The sequence below is a fragment of the Leucoraja erinacea genome, unplaced genomic scaffold, assembly GCF_028641065.1.
Source record: "Leucoraja erinacea ecotype New England unplaced genomic scaffold, Leri_hhj_1 Leri_67S, whole genome shotgun sequence".
NCBI lineage: Eukaryota > Metazoa > Chordata > Chondrichthyes > Rajiformes > Rajidae > Leucoraja > Leucoraja erinaceus.
The window spans coordinates 248,303-270,163 of record NW_026576597.1 but is presented as its reverse complement, the minus strand read 5'-3'; the positions used below and the strand labels follow the sequence as shown (position 1 = coordinate 270,163).

The 21,861-nt window shown below is 53.8% G+C and overlaps 1 protein-coding gene across 2 annotated transcripts in view; it reads left to right on the top strand.

The window, feature by feature from the left end:
• Positions 1–3,847: 3,847 nt before the first annotated feature.
• The window catches only part of hsd17b8 (hydroxysteroid (17-beta) dehydrogenase 8), a 31,019-nt gene continuing 13,005 nt past the window's right edge, over positions 3,848–21,861 (top strand). Inside the window, exons 1-6 of one of the 2 annotated variants that reach the window (XM_055631183.1) lie at positions 3,848–3,960; positions 5,451–5,647; positions 12,240–12,356; positions 15,333–15,428; positions 15,931–16,016; positions 20,904–20,988. In XM_055631183.1, coding sequence (XP_055487158.1) covers positions 3,882–3,960; positions 5,451–5,647; positions 12,240–12,356; positions 15,333–15,428; positions 15,931–16,016; positions 20,904–20,988 — 660 coding nt within the window. In that variant the 5' untranslated portion in view covers positions 3,848–3,881. The remainder of the gene's footprint in view (positions 3,961–5,450; positions 5,648–12,239; positions 12,357–15,332; positions 15,429–15,930; positions 16,017–20,903; positions 20,989–21,861) is intronic. The other variant, XM_055631184.1, reaches the window with a different exon arrangement.

Genomic DNA, 21,861 nt, shown 5'->3' with positions numbered 1-21,861 from the left:
CTGCACCCCGGGGGCATGAACATCGAATTCTCCCAATTTTGTTAGTCCTTGCTGTCTCCTCCCCTTCCTCAGTCCCCCTGCTGTCTCCTCCCATCCCCCAGCCTTCTGGCTACTCCTCCTTTTCCCTTTCTTGTCCCCACCCACCCCCGCCCCCGATCAGTCTGAAGAAGGGTTTCGACCCGAAACGTTGCCTATCTCCTTCGTTCCATAGATGCTGCTGCACCCGCTGAGTTTCTCCAGCTTTTTTGTGTAACCTTAGATAGATAGATAGATAGATAGATAGATAGATAGATAGATAGATGGATGGATGGATGGATGGATAGATAGATAGATAGGATAGATAGATAGATAGATAGATAGATAGATAGATAGATAGATAGATAGATAGATATATAGATAGATAGATAAATAGATAGATAGATAGATAGATAGATAGATAGATAGATAGATAGATAGATATATAGATAGATAGATAGATAGATAGATAGATAGATAGATAGATAGATAATCTTTATTTGCCACACGACCAGGGTTGGTGGTCTGTGGGTTCGGTACATGATGCTACGCTGCTTTAGTCACATTAACACTAATAACAACACAGATCACAGTAATAAAGTGCATCCACACCACATCACAAATCACAAATCACAAATCTCACCAACAACTCTTTAACGGGGGCGGGGCCTTGGGACGGGGCGGGGTCAGTGGGCGGGGTCAGCGGGCGGGAACCAGGGACGTGTGACGGGTCTGTGGAGAGGCGGGGCCAGAGATCATGTGGGCGTGTCTATGGGCGGGGCTACTAGAGGGACGGGGCCAGTGTGTCGGGGCCGGTGTGTGGGCGGGGCCAATGTGTCGTACATGTGGGCGGGGCTAGTGTGATGGGCGGGGCCAGTGTGTGTGGGCGGGGCCATGTGTGGGCGGGGCCAGTGTCGTCATGTGGGCGGGGCCGGTGTGTGGGCGGGGCCGGTGTGTGTGGGCGGGGCCAGTGTGTGGGCGGGGCCGGCGTGTGGGCGGGGCCGGTGTGTGGGCGGGGTCAGTGTGTGGGCGGGGCCGGTGTGTGGGCGGGGCCGGTGTGTGGGCGGGGCCAGTGTCGTCATGTGGGCGGGGCCAGTGTGTGGGCGGGGCCAGTGTGTGGGCGGGGCCAGTGTCGTCATGTGGGCGGGGCCAGTGTGTGGGCGGGCCAGTGTGATGGGCGGGGCCAGTGTGTGGGCGGGGCTAGTGTGTGTGGCGGGGCGGGGCCGGTGGTGTGTGGGCGGGGCCGGGTGTGTGGCGGGGCCAGTGTCGTCATGTGGGCGGGGCCAGTGTGTGGGCGGGGCCAGTGTGTGGGCGGGGCCAGTGTGTGGGCGGGGCTAGTGTGTGTGGGCGGGGCGTGTGTGTGGGCGGGGCCGTTGTGTGTGGGCGGGGGGCCAGTGTGTGGGCGGGGTGTGTGTGTGTGGGGCGGGGCCAGTGTGTGTGTGTGGGCGGGGCCAGAGCGTGTGTGTGGGCGGGGCCAGTGTGTGTGGGCGGGGCCGGTGTGTGGGCGGGGGGCCGGTGTGTGGGCGGGGGCGTGTGTGTGGGCGGGGCCGTGTGTGGGGGGGCGGGGCCGGTGTGTGGGGGGGGCTGGTGTGCGGTGTGGGGGCGGGGCCGGTGTGTGGGCGGGGGCCGTGTGTGTGGGCGGGGCAGTGTGTGGGCGGGGCCAGTGTGTCGGGTGTGTGGGCGGGGGGCGTGTGTGTGGGGGTGGGGCCAGTGTGTGGGCGGGGCCGGTGTGTGGGGGGGGCCAGTGTGTGTGCGGGGCGGGGTGTGTGTGTGTGGGCGGGGGGTGTGTGGTGTGGGGGGTGTGTGTGGGGGGGGCCGGTGTGTGGGGGGGACCGGTGTGTGGGCGGGGCCGGTGTGTGGGCGGGGCCGGTGTGTGGGGGGGGGTGTGTGTGGTGGGGGGTGTGTGCGGGGGTGTGTGTGGGGGGGTGTGTGTGTGTGTGGGCGGGGCCGGTGTGTGGGCGGGGCCAGTGTGTGTGTGGGGGGGCCGTGTGTGTGGGCGGGGCCGGGGGTGTGGGGGGGGCGGTGTGTGTGGGGCGGGTGGGGCGTGTGTGTGGGCGGTGCCGGTGGTGGTGGGGTGTGTGTGTGGGGCCGGTGTGTGGGCGGGGGGCGTGTGTGTGTGGGTGGGGGGTGTGTGGGCGGGGTGGGGGGGTGTGGGGCGGGCCGGTGTGTGTGTGGGCGGGGCCGTGTGTGGGCGGGGCCGGTGTGTGTGGGCGGGGCCGTGTGTGTGGGCGGGGCCAGTGTGTGTGCGGGGTGGGGGGGTGGGGGTGTGGGGGGGTGTGTGTGTGGGCGGGGTGGTGTGTGGGGGGGGGGTGTGTGTGTGTGGGGGGGGTGTGTGGTGGGGGCGTGGGGTGGGTGTGTGTGGGCGGGGGGTGTGCGGTGTGGGGCCGGTGGTGGGTGTGTGTGGGGGGGCGTGTGTGTGGGCGGGGGTGTGTGTGTGTGTGGGTGGGGGTGTGTGTGTGTCTGTGTGGTGGTGTGTGTGTGTGGGTGTGTGTGTGGGTGTGTGTGTGTGTGTGCGGGGGTGTGTGTGTGGGTGGGGGCGTGTGTGTGGGGGTGTGGTGTGTGGGGGGGTGTGTGTGTGTGGGCGGGTGTGTGTGTGTGTGTGGGGTGTGTGTGTGGGCGGGGTGTGTGTGTGGGGGGCGTGGTGGGTGTGTGGGGGGGGTGTGTGTGGGGCGGGGGGGGTGTGGTGGGCGGGGCCGGTGTGTGGGGGGGGCCGTGTGTGTGGGGGGGGTGTGGTGTGTGTGGGTGGGGCCGGTGTGTGGCGGGGCCGGGCCGTGTGTGGGCGGGGTGTGTGTGTGGTGGGGGCGGTGTGTGGGGGTGTGGGGGGGTGTGTGTGAGTGGTGGGGTGTGGGAGTGGGTGGGTGTGTGTGTGTTTGTGTGGGTGTGGGTGTGGGTCTGTGTGGGCGTGGGTGTGTGTGTGTGGGTGGGGCCGTGTGTGTGGGGCGGGGCCGGTGTGTGTGTGGGGGGGGCGTGTGTGTGGGCGGGGCCGTGTGTGGGGGCGGTGTGTGTGTGTGGGGTGTGTGTGTGTGGGCGGGGCCAGTGTGTGGGCGGGGTGTGTGTGTGTGTGGGCGGGGGTGTGTGTGTGGGGCGGGCCAGTGTGTGGGTGTGTGTGGGCCGGTGTGGTGTGTGGGCGGTGTGTGTGTGTGGGCGGGGGGCCAGTGTGTGTGGGCGGGGCGGTGTGTGTGGGCGGGGCAATGTGTGTGTGGGGGGGGGGTGTGTGCGGGGGGGGCGTGTGGGTGGGCGGGGCCGTGTGTGGGCGGGGCCAGTGTGTGTGGGCGGGGGCGTGTGTGTGTGGGGGGGCCAGTGTGTGTGGGCGGGGCCGGTGTGTGGGCGGGGCCAGTGTGTGGGCGGGGTGTGTGTGTGTGGGGTGGGGGCCGGTGTGTGGGGGGGGGGCCAGTGTGTGGGCGGGGCCGGTGTGTGGGCGGGGCCAGTGTGTGTGTGGGCGGGGCGTGTGTGTGGCGGGGGCCAGTGTGTGGGCGGGGGGCCGTGTGTGTGTGGGGCGGGGCCCGTGTGTGTGGGCGGGGCCGGTGTGTGGGCGGGGCCAGTGTGTGGGCGGGGCCAGTGTGGGCGGGGCCAGTGTGGGCGGGGCCAGTGTGTCGTGCTGTGGGGCGGGGCCAGTGTGTGTGGGCGGGGCCAGTGTGTGTGGCGGGGCCAGTGTGTGGGCGGGGCCAGTGTGTGTGGGCGGGGCCTGTGTGTGGGCGGGGGGCCTGTGTGTGGGCGGGGCCGTGTGTGTGGGCGGGGCCTGTGTGTGGGCGGGGCCAGTGTGTGGGCGGGGCCAGTGTGTGGGCGGGGCCGTGTGTGGGGCGGGGCCTGTGTGTGGGCGGGGGCCGGTGTGTGGGCGGGGCCAGTGTCCAACGGCCGGGACGGTAATGGCGGCGGCGGCGGCGGGTTCGGGTTCGTTGTCGAGTCTCCGTCTCCGTCTCAGCTCCCGTCTGGCGTTGGTCACAGGTGCAGGGGGAGGGGAGGGGGAGGGGGAGGGAGTTTGGGAGAGATGAGACTGGGAGCGAGGGAGATGTTGGGGGTGAGGGGACAGTGCACGTCTCGTCTACCGGAGTCCAGGTGCCAAGACGGAGATATATATATCTTTCTCATGCTGTTTAGTGATGATCCTCCTGCACGGTCACAGTGTAGAGAGTGGGGTCGGGTTGTGACCCTGGGACATAGTTCCCCCTCACACACTCTCCCCCACACACCACTCTCCCTATCTCTGCCCCTCCCCCCTATCTAACCCTGCCTGCCCCCCCACATCCCTCCCCCCCCCCCCTACTACCCTGCCTCATGTCTACCCCTCTCCCTCCTCCCCTATCACTCTCTCCCCCCCCTTCCCCCCATCCCCTCTCCCCCACATCCCTCTCCCCCTCCCCCCTCTCCCTCTCCCCACCTTCCCTACCACTCTCTCCACTCCACACCCCCCCCCCACACCCCTCTGCCCCATCCCCTCTGCCCCCACACCCCTCTGCCCTATCCCCTCTGCCCCATCCCCTCTCCCCCACACCCCCTCTCCCCTCCCCTCTGCCCCATCCCCCTCTGCCCCCATCCCCTCTCCCCCACCCCCTCTCTCCCATCCCCTCTCCCCCCATCCCCTCTGCCCCATCCCCTCTGCCCCATCCCCTCTGCCCCATCCCCCTCTCCCCCCCCCTCTCCATCGCATCTCCCCACCTTCCCCTCCCCACCCTCCCCCATTTCCCCTCTCCCCCACCCCCCTCCCCCCCCTCTCCCCCCTCCCCCCTCCCTACCCCTCTCCCCATCCCCTCCCCTCTCGCCTCTCCCCACCTTCCCTACCACTCTCCTCCCTCCTCCACAACCCCCTCTTCCGCACCCTCTCTCCCCACCCCCCCCCCCATCCCCTCCCCCCCCCATCCCCTCCTCTCTATCGCCTCTCCCCCCTTCCCTACCACTCTCTCCCCCCCCCCCCTCCCCCACCCCCTCTCCACAACCCCTCTCCCCACCCCCCCTCTCTCCCCCTCCCCCACACCCCCTCTCCCCCCTCCCTTTCCCCCCCCCTTCCCTACCACTGTCCCCCCCCCCCACCCCCTCTCCCCCCATCCCCTCCCTCTCGCCTCTCCCCACCTTCCCTACCACTCTCCACTACACAACCCCTCCCCCACCCCCTCTCCCATCCCCTCTCCCCTCGCCTCCCTCCCCCATGCCCCTCTCCCCCCATCCCACTCCCCCTCCCTCTCCCTTCTCCCCCCTCCCTATCCCCCTCTCCCCTCCCTTCCCTCTCCCCCCCCTCCCTGACCCACCCCCTCTCTCCCCCAGCCCCCCTGTCCACCCGCTGCCCCCCCCCTCTCTCCCCCTACCTCCCCCCCCCACCCCGCCCTCTCCCTGAGTACCATGCACCCTCCCCCAGCCAGTACCCAGATCTCTCTGTGTTTGCCCCCTGTTGCTCTATCCGTGGGCACCGTGCCAGTAATGCCCCTGTGGTTTTGGTGCAGGTGGAGGGAGTGGCATTGGGCGAGCCGTGTGCCAGCGGTTTGCCGAGGAGGGATCGGCGGTGGTGGTGGTGGACGTGGACGAATCCTCGGCTGAGGAAACGCTGCGGAGCTTGCCCCACGGTGATCAGCGGCACTCTGTGTTTGTGGCGGATGTGTCCTGCCCGCAGAGTGTCCACAGCCTGGTCTCTGCGGTACAGGTGAGGCACTGGCCTCAGGAGTCATAGAGTGATGCACACAGGCCCTTTGGCCCAGCTTGCCATAACCAGCCAGCATGTCCCACCTCCACTAGTCCCACCTGTCTGAGTTTGGTCCACTCCAAATCTGTCCTCTCCATTTACTTGTCTAACTGTTTCTTATACGTTGGGATAGTCCCTGCCTCAACTATCTTCTCTGGCAGCTTGTTCCAGCCACCCACCACCCTTTGTGTGGAAAAAGTTACTATCAGCCAGAAGAAGGGTCTCGACCTGAAACGTCACCCATTCCTTCTATCCAGAGATGCTGCCAGACCCGCTGAGGTACTCCAGCATTTAGTGTTTTGTTCAAGATTCTAGCATCTGCTATGCTTTGTGTCTTTATTCATAATTAATTCATTGTTAGTCATTCATACATGGTACGTACATGGTAAATGGTAGGGAATTGAAGAATACAGTTGAACAGAGGGATCTGGGTACAACCGTGCATAGTTCCTTGAAGGTGGAATCTCATATAGATAGGGTGGTAAAGAAAGCTTTTGGTATGCTGGCCTTTATAAATCAGAGCATTGAGTATAGAAGCTGGGATGTAATGTTAAAATTGTACAAGGCATTGGTGAGACCAAATCTGGAGTATGGTGTACAATTTTGGTCGCCCAATTATTATAGGAAGGATGTCAACAAAATAGAGAGAGTACAGAGGAGATTTACTAGAATGTTGCCTGGGTTTCAACAACTAAGTTACAGAGAAAGGTTGAATAAGTTAGGTCTTTATTCTCTGGAGCACAGAAGGTTAAGGGGGGACTTGATAGAGGTCTTTAAAATGATGAGAGGGATAGACAGAGTTGATGTGGACAAGCTTTTCCCACTGAGAATAGGGAAGATTCAAACAAGAGGACATGACTTCAGAATTAAGGGACAGAAGTTTAGGGGTAATATGAGGGGGAACTTCTTTACTCAGAGAGTGGTAGCGGTGTGGAATGAGCTTCCACTGGAAGTGGTGGAGGCAGGTTCATTGGTATAATTTAAAAATAAATTGGATAGACATATGGATGAGAAGGGAATGGAGGGTTATGGTATGAGTGCAGGCAGGTGGGACTAAGGGAAAAAAAAGTTGTTCGGCACGGACTTGTAGGGCCGAGATGGCCTGTTTCCGTGCTGTAATTGTTATATGGTTATATACATCTTCCTCTATCCAGGTACTGTTCAAAAGTTGGGACATGGTGTTGCAGTTGTCCATGTTGTTGGTGAGACTACACTTGGGATGCGGTCTGCTCGACTGCTCACCCAGCTATGGGAAGGATGCCACTGAGTTGGGAAGGGTGCAGAAGATATTGACCAGGATGTTGCTGGGGTTGTGGGCTTGAGTTATAGGGAGAGGCTCTTTATCTCTTTGGAGCGCAGGAGAAATGGAGAGATGGTGTTTGGGCCGGGACCCATTTTTAGCCTCCAGTCTAGTCCGAAGATGGATCCTGATTCGAAATGTTGTGGAGTTTTGATATGGAGTACAGGCCCTTCAGCCCATTCCCCTCTTAATTGCTCCTATCCATGTACCTGTCTAAATGTTTCATAGAAACATAGAATTAGGTGCAGGAGTAGGGCATTTGGCTCCACCATTCGATATGATCATGGCTGATCATCCCCAATCAGTACCCCGTCCCTGCTTTCTCCCCATAATTCCATTAGCCCGAAGAGCTAAATCTAACTTTCTTGAACACATCCAGTGTATTGACTGATAGTCCCTACGTTTCCTGTCCACTTCCCGGCACAGATGCTGCCTGGCCCATTGAGTTCCTCCAGCACGTTGCGCTTTACTTGTGATTCAGGCACTTGCAGTTCCTTGTGTCTGCAGGATGTCAGCAGAGTGTGGATGGGGCATTCTCTGTAACCATGAGGCCCCAATGATGGAGTGCTGGATTTAGCTGGTGAGCAGCACAGAGAGAGAGAGAGAGATCTGTGAGTGGTGTTCCCTGCACCCACTGCCCATGGCCTTCCCAATGGTGTTGCTTTGGGACTTGGACTGCTATTGCACCATATGAATTTTGTGAATGCCAAGAATCAAGAGTCAAAAATATTTAGTTTCCGCTTAGTTTATTGTCATGTGTACCGAGGCACAGTGAAAAGCTTTTGTTGCATGCTCACCAGTCCACGGAAAGACAATGCATGATTTACAGTGTACAGATATATGATAAGGGAATAACGTTTGGTGCAAGGTAAAGTGCGATCAAAGATAGCCCGAGGGTCACCAATGAGGTAGATAGTAATTCAGGACTGCTCTCTAGTTGTGGTAAAGGGGGAGATGCAGCGAGACCTGGGTGTCATGGTACACCAGTCATTGAAGGTAGGCATGCAGGTGCAGCAGGCAGTAAAGAAAGCGAATGGTATGTTAGCTTTCATTGCAAAAGGATTTGAGTATAGGAGCAGGGAGGTTCTACTGCAGTTGTACAGGGTCTTGGTGAGACCACACCTGGAGTATTGCGTACAGTTTTGGTCTCCAAATCTGAGGAAGGACATTATTGCCATAGAGGGAGCGCAGAGACGGTTCAACAGACTGATTCCTGGGATGTCAGGACTGTCTTATGAAGAAAGACTGGATAGACTTGATTTATACTCTCTAGAATTTAGGAGATTGAGAGGGGATCTTATAGAAACTTACAAAATTCTTAAGGGGTTGGACAGGCTAGATGCAGGAAGATTGTTCCCGATGTTAGGGAAGTCCAGGACAAGGGGTCACAGCTTAAGGATAAGGGGGAAATCCTTTAAAACCGAGATGAGAACTTTTTTCACACAGAGAGTGGTGAATCTCTGGAAGTCTCTGCCACAGAGGGTAGTTGAGGCCAGTTCACTGGCTATATTTAAGAGGGAGTTAGATGTGGCCCTTGTGGCTAAGGAGATCAGGGGGTATGGAGAGAAGGCAGGTACGGGATACTGAGTTGGATGATCAGCCATGATCATATTGAATGGCGCTGCAGGCTCGAAGGGCCGAATGGCTACTCCTGCACCTAATTTCTATGTTTCTATGATAACAGCTGGGAAGAAACTGTCCCTGAATCTGGAGGTGTGCGTTTTCAAATGTCTGTACCTCTTGCCTGATGGGAGAGGGGAGAAGAGGGAGTGGCCGGGATCAGACTTGTCCTTGATTATGCTACTGGCCTTGCCGAGGCAGCGTGAGGTGTAGATGGAGTCAATATTTAGTTATCTTATGTACCAAAACAGAACAGTGAAATTCTTACCAGCAGCAGCATAGCAGGCTTGTAAGCACAGTACACATAGATAATATATAATAAAAATTTGATAAATGATTAACCACAATACTAGTCTGTGCAACCTTTGGCACACCTCGGCCATGCCGACCTCGTCTCCCCATCGACGCTCGTCCCATTTATCCACTTTTGGGCCATATCTCTTCAAACATTTCCAAGAGACAACTTGAACTTATCGAAGTATATCTTCAACGTTGCCATAGTACCTGCCCCAACAACCTTCTCTGACAGCGCATTCCACATACCCACCACCTTCTAGTGGGGATAAAACAATCTTATCTGCTTTCCCTAAACCTCAGTCCTCTGGTTCTTGATTCCCCTGCAGATGATAGACACAAAACCCGGAGTAACTCAGTGGGACAGGCAGTATCTCTGGAGAGAAACATAGAAACATAGAAATTAGGTGCAGGAGTAGGCCCTTCGAGCCTGCACCGCCATTCAATATGATCATGGCTGATCATCCAACTCAGTATCCCGTACCTGCCTTCTCTCCATACCCCCTGATCCCCTTAGCCATAAGGGCCACATCTAACTCCCTCTTAAATATAGCCAATGAACTGGCCTCAACTACCCTCTGTGGCAGAGAGTTCCAGAGATTCACCACTCTCTGCGTGAAAAAAGTTCTTCTCATCTCGGTTTTAAAGGATTTCCCCTTTATCCTTAAGCTGTGACCCCTTGTCCTGGACTTCCCTAACATCGGGAACAATCTTCCTGCATCTAGCCTGTCCAACCCCTTAAGAATTTTGTAAGTTTCTATAAGATCCCCTCTCAATCTTCTAAGTTCTAGAGAGTATAAACCAAGTCTATCCAGTCTTTCTTCATAAGACAGTCCTGACATCCCAGGAATCAGTCTGGTGAACCGTCTCTGCACTCCCTCTATGGCAATAATGTCCTTCCTCAGATTTGGAGACCAAAACTGTACAAAATACTCCAGGTGTGGTCTCACCAAGACCCTGTACAACTGCAGTAGAACCTCCCTGCTCCTATACTCAAATCCTTTTGCAATGAAAGCTAACATACCATTCGCTTTCTTTACTGCCTGCTGCACCTGCATGCCTACCTTCAATGACTGGTGTACCATGACACCCAGGTCTCGCTGCATCTCCCCCTTTCCCAATCGGCCACCAGAAGGAATGGGTGACGTTTCGGGACGAGACTCTTCTTCAGACTGACAGATTCCTACCTTTGACATACACCACGTCTATTCCCCTCATGTTTTAAAAAACGAAAACTCTAAAACTAGCCCTCAGCCTCCTGTGCTCCAAGGAATAAAGTCCTAACCTGTCCAACCCTATGACCCCATAGCTCCGGCCTCCATGTTCTGGCCACATCCTCGTAAATCTTTTCTGCGCTCTTTCCAGCTTCATGACATCCTTCGTACAGGAGGGTGACCAAAACTGGACACAGTTCTGGTCACAGTAAATGTGACCTCACCAATGTCTTGTGCCACTGTAATATGATGAACAAACCTTTATACTCAGACATAGAATGCTGGAGTAACTCAGCGGGCCAGGCAGCATCTCTGGATAGAAGGAATGGTGATGTTTCGTGTCGAGATCCTTCTTCAGTATGAGAGCTTCCTCGGACTACCCTCTGTTCCCTGACTGATGAAGTCCAGTGTGCCAAAAGCTTTCTTGACCGCCCTATCTACCTGTGACGTCTCGTTCAAGGAACTATGTACCTGGGCTATGAGGTCCCTCTGGTCCACAGAGGGACCTCATAGCCCAGGTACATAGTTCCTTCACAAGATCCTAAGTAGAGGATGTTTCCACCAGTGGGTGAGTCTAGGTCCAGAGGGCACAGCCTCAGAATAAAAGGATGTACCCATAGAAAGGAGATGGTGAGGACTTTCTTTATTCAGAGGGTGGTGAATCTGTGGAGTTCTTTGCCACAGACGGCTATGGAGGCCAAGTCAATGGATATTTTTAAGGCGAACATTGACAGCTTCTTGATTAGTACGGCTGTCGGGTTATGGGGAGAAGGCGGGAGAATGGGGTTAAGATGGAAAGAATTAAGGGACAGAAGTTTAGGGGTAATATGAGGGGGAACTTCTTTACTCAGAGAGTGGTAGTGGTGTGGAATGAGCTTCCAGTGGAAGTGGTGGAGGCAGGTTCATTTAAAAATAAATTAGATAGGCATATCGATGAGAAGGGAATGGAGGGTTATGGTATGAGTGCAGGCAGGTGGGACTAAGGGGAAAAAAAAAGTTGTTCGGCACGGACTTGTAGGGTCGAGATGGCCTGTTTCCGTGCTGTAATTGTTATATGGTTATATGTTATATGGAAAGATCGATCAGTTATGATTAAATGGCAGAGTAGACTTGATGGGCCGAATGACCTAATTTCAGCACCTGCAACTTATGAAGATGCCATACATTGTACTTACCTGATTTAAACTCCACTTGTCACTCCTTGGCCCAAGGCCATCTGATGAGGATGAGTGGATGGTGGGAGCAGGTTGTCTTGGGGATAGTGGAGGCACTGGGGAATGGACTGGGGCCAACACTGGGTTACTTTCCTGGAAGGATGGCCCTGTAATTGTCCTGGAAGGATGGCCCTGTCAACAAAATAGAGAGAGTACAGAGGAGATTTACTAGAATGTTTAAGAAGGAACTGCAGATGCTGGAGAATCGAAGGTTACACAAAAAAGCTGGAGAAACTCAGCGGGTGCAGCAGCATCTATGGAGCGAAGGAAATAGGCAACGTTTTGGGCCGAAACCCTTCTTCAGAAAACCCGTCTGAAGAAGGGTTTTGGCCCGAAACGTTGCCTATTTCCTTCGCTCCATAGATGCTGCTGCACCCGCTGAGTTTTTACTAGAATGTTGCCTGGGTTTCAACAACTAAGTTACAGAGAAAGGTTGAACAAGTTAGGGCTTTATTCTTTGGAGCGCTGAAGGTTAAGGGGGGACTTGATAGAGGTTTTTAAAATGATGAGAGGGATAGACAGAGTTGATGTGGAAAAGCTTTTCCCACTGAGAGTAGGGAAGATTCAAACAAGGGGACATGACATGAGAATTAAGGGACTGAAGTTTAGGGGTAACATGAGGGGGGACTTCTTTACTCAGAGAGTGGTAGCTGTGTGGAATGAGCTTCCAGTGAAGGTGGTGGAGGCAGGTTCGTTTTTATCATTTAAAAATAAATTGGATAGTTATATGGATGGGAAGGGAATGGAGGGTTATGGTCTGAGCGCAGGTATATGGGACTAGGGGAGAATATGTGTTCGGCACGGACTAGAAGGGTGGAGATGGCCTGTTTCCGTGCTGTAATTGTTATATGGTTATATGGTTAATTGAGCACATGGATGAGATTGACTCCCTCTTGCTGTTTGTCTTTCAGAAGCAGTTCTCCCGGCCTCCCTGCGTGGCAGTGAACTGTGCAGGCATCACCATGGACGGGCTGCTGCTGAAGATGGAGGCTGAGGCCTTCGAGCGGGTGCTGAAGGTTAACTTAATGGTGCGTCTCCTCGACCCGAGGATGGGAGCTGAGTGGTGGGTTGCTGAAAGGGGAACATTACTGGGAGGAGGACGAGTCTGAAGAAGGGTCTCGACCCGAAACGTCACCCATTCCTTCTCTCCACAGATGCTGCCTGTCCCGCTGAGTTACTCCAGCATTTTGTGTCTGTCTCGGTGTAAACCAGCATCTGCAGTTCCTTCCCACAGTTTACTTTTTACATTAGATTATGCGGCACAGAGGCGCAGTGGTAGAGTTGCTGCCGACACCCGGGTTCCATACAGACTACGGGTGCTGTCTCTATGCAGTTTGTACATTCTTCCCGTGACCTGTGTGGGTTTTCTCCGGGTGCTCTGGTTTCCTCCTACACACAAAAGACATACAAGATACAAGATTCAAGATAAATTTAATTGTCATTTGGACCCCTTGAGGTCCAAACGAAATGCCGTTTCTGCAGCCATACATTACAAACAAATAGACCCAAGACACAACATAATTTACATAAACATCCATCACATCGCTGTGATGGAAGGCCAAAAAAACTTATCTCTCCACTGCACTCTCCTCCCCCCACCCCCCCCCCCCCCCATGTCAGAGTCAAAGTCAAAGCCCCCGGCTGGCGATGGCGATTGTCCCGCGGCCATTAAAGCCGCGCCGGGTGATGCAAGGTCGCACACCGGGTCTTGGTGTTAGAGCCCCCGGCGTGCGCTCGCAGAGTCCCGCGGCCATTCCAAGCCGCGCGGGGCGGTGCTGTAAGGCCCCGCTCCAGGAGCTCTTCGACCCCGCAACTCGGGCGGGAGAAGTCGCCGTTGCGGGAGCCCTGAAAAGCGGTCTCCCTCCAGGGACCCGCGGGCTCCCGTGCCGCCGTCCGCCAGACCCGCAGTTGCAGCCTCCGAATCTCCGGAGGTCGGGCCGCAGCAGCAGCAGCGCTCCACCACCGCTCCACCCGCTCTGGACTCGGCCAGCTCCGCGACGGTGAGGTGAGTCGTCGGCACCAGAGTCCCCGGTCTTCTCCTGTTGGAGGCCGCTCCTCGTTGCAGCCCCAACGACAACGGAGACCCGACAAAGAAAAGGTCAGGTCTCCCGTGCAGGGAGAGATTTAAAAGTTACCCCCCCCTCCCTCCCACCCCCCCCCCCCCACACACACACACACACACCCCAACAAAAAATAACAAAAACTACATAGAAACATAGACAAAAAATAATAAAAATGCAGACGGGCTGCAGAGGCCGCTGCTGACGAGAGTCGCGCCGCCTACCGCTAATGCAGGTTTGTAGGCTAATTGGCTTTGGTAAATATTGTAAATTGTCCCTGGTGTGTAGGATAATGCTAGTGTACGGGGAGATCGCTAGTCTGAGCGCACTCTGTGGGCCGATGGGCCTGTTTCTGCTCTGTATTTCTAAACTAAACTAAAATGTGATATACCGTGTGGAAACAGGCCCTTCGGCCCAACGAGTCTACACCGACCAGCGATCACCTTGCACCCTGGTTCCGACACTCTAGGGACAATTTAAAAGGCCAATTAACCTACAAAACCGCAGGTCTTTGGGGTGTGGGAGGTAACTGGTCACAGGGAGAACGGACAAACTCCACACAGACAGCATCCGAGGTCGGGATGGAACCCGGGTCTCTGGCGCAGTGAGGCAGCAACTCTACCCGCAGTGCCACTGGAAGATGGGACAGAAGAACACATTCCTTCTGATCCTTCTGAATTTTGTAGTCGGCAGGGCAGTACTCTACATATCGCCAACTGGGACAATTTTACATTTACACCAAGCCAATTAACCATATAACCAATTACAGCACGGAAACAGGCCATCTCGACCCTTCTAGTCCGTGCCGAACACATAATCTCCCCTAGTCCCATATACCTGCGCTCAGACCATAACCCTCCATTCCCTTCCCATCCATATAACTATCCAATTTATTTTTAAATGATAAAATGATAGAATTAAGGGACAGAAGTTTAGGGGTAACATGAGGGGGAACTTCTTTACTCAGAGAGTGGTAGCGGTGTGGAATGAGCTTCCAGTGGAAGTGGTAGAGGCAGGTTCATTGGTATCATTTAAAAAATAAATTGGATAGGCATATGGATGAGAAGGGAATGGAGGGTTATGGTATGAGTGCAGGCAGGTGGGACTAAGGGAAAAAAGTTGTTCGGCACGGACTTGTAGGGCCGAGATGGCCTGTTTCCGTGCTGTAATTGTTATATGGTTATATGTTATATGGTACCTATCCAATTTATTTTTAAATGATAAAATCGAACCTGCCTCCACCACTTCCACTGAAAGCTCATTCCACCCAGCTACCACTCTCTGAGTAAAGAAGTTCCCCCTCATGTTACCCCTAAACTTCTGTCCCTTAATTCTCAAGACATGTCCCCTTGTTTGAATCTTCCCTACTCTCAGTGGGAAAAGCTTTTCCACGTCAACTCTGTCTATCCCTCTCATCATTTTAAAGACCCCCATCAAGTCCCCCCTTAACCTTCTGCGCTCCAAAGAATAAAGCCCTAACTTGTTCAACCTTTCTCTGTAACTTAGTTGCTGAAACCCAGGCAACATTCTAGTAAATCTCCTCTGTACTCTCTCTACTTTCTTCACAAAATTAACCTACAAACCTGCACATCTTTGGAGTGTGGGAGGAAACCGAAGATCTCGGAGAAAACCCACGCAGGTCATGGGGAGAACGGACAAACTCCACATAGACAGCACCTGTAGTCGGGATGGAACCCGGGTCTCTGGCGCTGCATTTTGCTGTGAGGCAGCAACTCTCCCGCTGTGCCACCACGACAGCTGTCGGGTGTAGGGTGGCAGTGCTTCCCGCAGAGTCTCCAGTGGAGACCCGAGCCTGGCTTAGCCTAGTGGGGGCATCAGACGCGGGGGGGGGCACCTGCTCATTGTGGAAGTGGTTTCCTGCATTTAATCCCGTGTCTTGTACGTGTCTCTCTAACTCGGGATTCCCCATTTGCCCGTCCGCAGGGAACGTTCCTGGTGATCCAGGCTGTTGCCAGAGCGCTGATTGGCAGCGGTGCCAAGAGGGGCTCCATTGTCAACCTGGGCAGCATCGTGGGCAAGGTAGGCACAGGGGGCAGCATTGTGGGTAAGGTAGGCACAGGGGGCAGCATCGTGGGCAAGGTAGGGACAGGGCACAGTGGGCAGCGATTGGGTTTGGCAGTGAGGCAGGGGAGGGGGGGCGATTGGGAAGGGGGGGGGCGGAGTGGTGTAGAGGAGGGGGAGGGGAATGTGTGTCTATGTGGGGGGGTGGTTTGGAGGCAGGTGGGGAGGGGGGGGGTATGTGTGTGCGTGAGGTTGGGGAGTGGGGGAGTATGTGTGTGCGTGCAGTTGGAGTGAGGTTGGGGAGAGGTGTGTGTATGAGGGGTTGAAGTACGTTGGGGGGCGAGGGGAGGGTTGTTTGGGGTGCACATGCTCATCTGTGGGTGTGTGCGTGCGCACATGTGTGCGTGTGGTATGCGTGGGCAAGGTGGGGGGGGGGGGGGGTGGGGACAGGGGGGGGGCTGGAGGAGCTGCTTTATTGGCCAGTGTGGAGATTGCTAATGATGATGCTGTCCTACAACAGGTTGGAAACGTGGGACAGACCAATTACACGGCATCAAAGGCAGGAGTGGTGGCCCTGACAAAGAGCAGCGCAAAGGAGCTGGCCAGGTATTGTGTGTGTGTGTGTCCCTGTGTGTCCCTCTGTGTCTATATCTGCGTGTGTGTCCCTGTGTGTCTATATCTGCGTCTGTGTCTATCTCTGCGTGTGTGTCCCTGTGTGTCTATATCTGCGTGTGTGTCCCTGTGTGTCTATATCTGCGTGTGTGTCTGTGTGTGCGTGTGTGTCTATATCTGCGTGTGTGTCTATATCTGCGTGTGTGTCCCTGTGTGTCTATATCTGCGTGTGTGTCTATATCTGTGTGTGTGTCCCTGTGTGTCTATAATCTGCGTGTGTGTGTATCTATATCTGCGTGTGTCCCTGTGTGTCTATATCTGGTGTATGTCTATATCTGCGTGTGTCTATATCTGCGTGTCTATATCTGCGTGTGTGTCTATATCTGCGTGTGTGTCCCTGTGTGTCTATATCTGCGTGTGTGTCTATATCTGCGTGTGTCTCCATGTGTCTATATCTGCGTGTGTGTCTATATCTGCGTGTGTGTCTATATCTGCGTGTGTCTATATCTACGTGTGGTCTATATCTGCATGTCTATATCTGCGTGTGTGTCTATATCTGCGTGTGTCCCTGTGTGTCTATATCTGCATGTGTGTCTATATCTGCGTGTGTCCCTGTGTGTCTATATCTGCGTGTGTGTCTATATCTGCGTGTGTGTACGTGTGTGTCTATATTTGCGTGTGTGTCAATGCGTGTGTGTCCCTGTGTGTCTATATCTGCGCGTGTGTCTATATATCTGCGTGTGTGTCTCTGTGTGTCTATATCTGCGTGTGTCTATATCTGCGTGTGTCTATATCTGCGTGTGTGTCTATATCTGCGTGTGTGTCCCTGTGTGTCTATATCTGCGTGTGTGTCCCTGTGTGTCTATATCTGCGTGTGTCTATATCTGCGTGTGTGTCTATATCTGTGCGTGTCTCTGTGTGTCTATATCTGCAGGTGTGTCTATATCTGCGTGTGTCCCTGTGTGTCTATATCTGCGTGTGTGTCTATATCTGCGTGTGTGTCTATATCTGCGTGTGTGTCCCTGTGTGTCTATATCTGCGGGTGTGTCTATATCTGCGTGTGTGTCTATATCTGCGCGTGTGTCCCTGTGTGTCTATATCTGCGTGTGTGTCTATATCTGCGTGTGTCCCTGTGTGTCTATATCTGCGTGTATGTCTATATCTGCGTGTGTCTATATCTGCGTGTCTATATCTGCGTGTGTGTCTATATCTGCGTGTGTGTCCCTGTGTGTCTATATCTGCGTGTGTGTCTATATCTGCGTGTGTCCCCATGTGTCTATATCTGCGTGTATGTCTATATCTGCGTGTGTGTCTATATCTGCGTGTGTGTCTATATCTGCGTGTGTCTATATCTACGTGTGTCTATATCTGCGTGTCTATATCTGCGTGTGTGTCTATATCTGTGTGTGTCCCTGTGTGTCTATATCTGCATGTGTGTCTATATCTGCTATGTGTGTGTCCCTGTGTGTCTATATCTGCGTGTGTGTCTATATCTGCGTGTGTGTCCCTGTGTGTCTATATCTGCGTGTGTGTCTATATCTGCGTGTGTCCCTGTGTGTCTATATCTGCGCGTGTGTCTATATCTGCGTGTGTCTATATATCTGCGTGTGTGTCCCTGTGTGTCTATATCTGCGTGTGTGTCTATATCTGCTGTGTGTCTATATCTGCGTGTGTGTCCCTGTGTGTCTATATCTGCGTGTGTCCCTGTGTGTCTATATCTGCGTGTGTCTATATCTGTGTGTGTGTCTATATCTGTGTGTGTCCCTGTGTGTCTATATCTGCATGTGTGTCTATATCTGCGTGTGTCCCTGTGTGTCTATATCTGCGTGTGTGTCTATATCTGCGTGTGTCTATATCTGCGTGTGTCTATATCTGCGTGTCCCTGTGTGTCTATATCTGCGTGTGTGTCTATATCTGCGTGTGTCCCTGTGTGTCTATATCTGTGTGTGTGTCCATGTGTGTCTATATCTGCGTGTGTCCCTGTGTGTCTATATCTGCGTGTGTGTCTATATCTGCGTGTGTGTCCCTGTGTGTCTATATCTGCGTGTGTGTCTATATCTGCGTGTGTGTGTCTATATCTGCGTGTGTGTCCCTGTGTGTCTATATCTGCGTGTGTGTCTATATCTGCGTGTGTGTCCCTGTGTGTCTATATCTGCATGTGTGTCTATATCTGCGTGTGTGTCTATATCTGCGTGTGTGTCTATATCTGCGCGTGTGTCTATATCTGTGTGTGTCCCTGTGTGTCTATATCTGCATGTATGTCTATATCTGCGTGTGTCCCTGTGTGTCTATATCTGCTGTGTGTCTATATCTGTGTGTGTGTCTATATCTGCGTGTGTGTCCCTGTGTGTCTATATCTGCGTGTGTGTCCCTGTATGTCTATATCTGCGTGTGTGTCTATATCTGCGTGTGTGTCCCTGTGTGTCTATATCTGCGTGTGTGTCCCTGTGTGTCTATATCTGCGTGTGTGTCTATATCTGCGTGTGTGTCCCTGTGTGTCTATATCTGCGTGTGTGTCTATATCTGCGTGTGTGTCCCTCTGTGTCTATATCTGCGTGTGTGCGTGTGTGTCTATATCTGCGTGTGTGTCTATATCTGCGTGTGTGTCCCTCTGTGTCCATATCTGCGTGTGTGTCCATATCTGCGTGTGTGTCTATATCTGCGTGTGTGTCCCTCTGTGTCTATATCTGCGTGTGTGTCTATATCTGCGTGTGTGTTCCTGTGTGTCTATATCTGCGTGTGTGTCCCTGTGTGTCTATATCTGCATGTGTGTCCCTGTGTGTCTATATCTGCGTGTGTGTCTATATCTGCGTGTGTGTCTATATCTGCGTGTGTGTCTATATCTGCGTGTGTGTCCCTGTGTGTCTATATCTGCGTGTATGCCTATGCGCGTGTGTGTGTCTCTATCTGTGTAGGTAGAAACTGCAGGTGCTGGTTATTACTGAAGATATTCACACAATGCTGGAGTAACTCGGTGGGTCAGGCAGCATCTCTGGAGAAAATGAAAAAGAAGAAGAACTTTCAGTCTGAGGAAGGGTTGCAACATCCCCCATTCCTTCTCTCCATCTTAACGTGCCCCATCCTGTTCACCCAGTGCCCCGTGATCAGTGAGTGACACTGGGTCCCCATCGTACCTTGCCTCGGGTTTAAACATTGTCCGACCAGTGCTCAGCCCCCCTCTCCGCCACCTTCTCTCCCCCCCTTCTCCCCCCCCATCTCCCCCCTCTCCCCCCTCTCCCCCTCTCCCCCTCTCCCCCTCTCCCCCCCCCCTCCCCCCTCTCCCCCCTCCTCCCCCTCTCCCCCCCCCCTCTCCCCCCCTCTCCCCCCCCTCCCCCCCCCCCCCCCCCCCCCCCCTCCTCCCCCCCCCCCCCCCCCCCCCTCCCCCCCCCTCCCCCCTCTCCCCCCCCCCTCCCCCCCCCTCTCCCCCTCTCCCCCCCTCTCCCCCCCCCTCTCTCCCCCCTCTCTCCCTGCCAGTGTTAGAGCCCATGTCCCCCTCACTCTGGGAGTCCCTGAAAAAGTTCCTTTTATAACTACGAAACCAGGTTCGCTTCTTAATAAACAGACACCACACAAACTGTTTGGTAGACCAGTTCAAAACTTTACTTAACATCGGCCGATGGCAGGGAGCGAGAATTCCAGCTAAGTGACCAATGTAGACACGTAACTGTGCTCAGCCACCTCCTCTGAACAACAGAATTACATTGCCTTAAATAGAGTTTTTTTGTCCCCTTAGCACATTCCACAGACATTAGTCATGGTCAGAGGTACAGGAAAAGGTTCCACAGAATGCATCACATCAAAGGCCTTTTGTTTACATGGTACAAGAAATACTAAAAACATTGGCCATTTGCTTTAGGTTATTTTATCTCCAAATAGATCACCCTAGCTCTTTTCACTGCTTCCTCTCTGTCACTTGGTCCCTCATAAACATAGGCCATTTGGTTTATGGCATCCCTTTATGGAAGCTGGGATGTAATGTTAAAATTGTACAAGGCATTGGTGAGACCAAATCTGGAGTATGGTGTACAATTTTGGTCGCCCAATTATAGGAAGGATGTCAACAAAATAGAGAGAGTACAGAGGAGATTTACTAGAATGTTGCCTGGGTTTCAACAACTAAGTTACAGAGAAAGGTTGAACAAGTTAGGGCGTTATTCTTTGGAGCGCAGAAGGTTAAGGGGGGACTTGATAGAGGTCTTTAAAATGATGAGAGGGATAGACAGAGTTGATGTGGACAAGCTTTTCCCTTTGAGAATAGGGAAGATTCAAACAAGAGGACATGACTTGAGAATTAAGGGACTGAAGTTTAGGGGTAATATGAGGGGGAATTTCTTTACTCAGAGAGTGGTAGCGGTGTGGAATGAGCTTCCAGTGGAAGTGGTGGAGGCAGGTTCATTGGTATCATTTAAAAATAAATTGGATAGGCATATGGATGAGAAGGGAATGGAGTGTTATGGTATGAGTGCAGGCAGGTGGGACTAAGGGGAAAAAAATGTGTTCGGCACGGACTTGTAGGGCCGAGATGGCCTGTTTCCGTGCTGTAATTGTTTAAAATTTTTTTTTAAAAAATCTTACTTCAAAGATGTGACTAGCTATGTCTCTCTTCCTCTCTGTCACTTGGTCCCTCATAAACATAGGCCATTTGGTTTATGGCATCTTACTTCAAAGATGTGACTAGCTATGTCTCTCTTCCTCTCTGTCACTTCCTCACTTGGGAGACAATGTTATGGTATTTATTATCCCACACACTGCAACCTGAGGCAAGCCTAATTTGACACTAAATATAAGCTGTAAGCTAGCCCAGAAACCTATTTTAATATCTTCTTATATTTTTAACTAAAATTCGGCCTGATCATCTGTACTCACGGACTGTGCCTGCAGGTTTGGCATCCGATGTAACGCCATCGTGCCGGGGTTCATAGACACACGGATGGCAGCCAAGGTGCCCCCCAAGGTGCTGGACAAGGTAAGGCCAGCGGTGAATCCCCACAGTGGTGGCGCGTGGACCACACCGCTCCCTCCGCCAGGCCACAACACACACTATCGCAGGGTGTAGAAACATTTAGACGGGTGCATGTTGGTCGGCGTGGGCAAGTTGGGCTGAAGGGCCTGTTTCCACACTGTGTGACTATATACCATGGACACAGACTCTTCACACATCAGGACATGCCTGTACTGGGGCAGAAAGTTAAATACCCATCATGGGTCGTCTGGGCCTGAGGGGGAAGGGAGGAGCTTTCCACAAGGGGGCAGTAGGGAGGGGGGGGGGGGGGGAGGTGTGGTGAAGCTGCCCCCACCCTAACCCCCATCTTTACAAACACCCTCTTCTCCCCCTCCCCCCCCAAAGGTTCAAACAGTGAGGTCAAAGTGAGATTACAGAGAACAGTGAACACTGCCCAGTCCATTAACCACATCACATATAACAATTACAGCACGGAAACAGGCCATCTCGGCCCTACAAGTCCGTGCCGAACAACTTTTTTCCCTTAGTCCCACCTGCCTGCACTCATACCATAACCCTCCATATCATTTAAAAATAAATTGGATAGGCATATGGATGAGAAGGGAATGGAGGGTTATGGTATGAGTGCAGGCAGGTGGGACTAAGGGAAAAAAAGTTGTTCGGCACGGACTTGTAGGGCCGAGATGGCCTGTTTCCGTGCTGTAATTGTTATATGGTTATATATGTTATATGTTGTATAAGACGTTGGTGAGACCGCATTCAGAGTATTGTGTTCAGATCTAGGCATCGTGTTATAGGAATGATGTTGTCAAGCTGGAAAGGGTACAGAGAAGATTTACAAGGATGTTACCAGGACTAGAGGGTCTGAGCTATAGG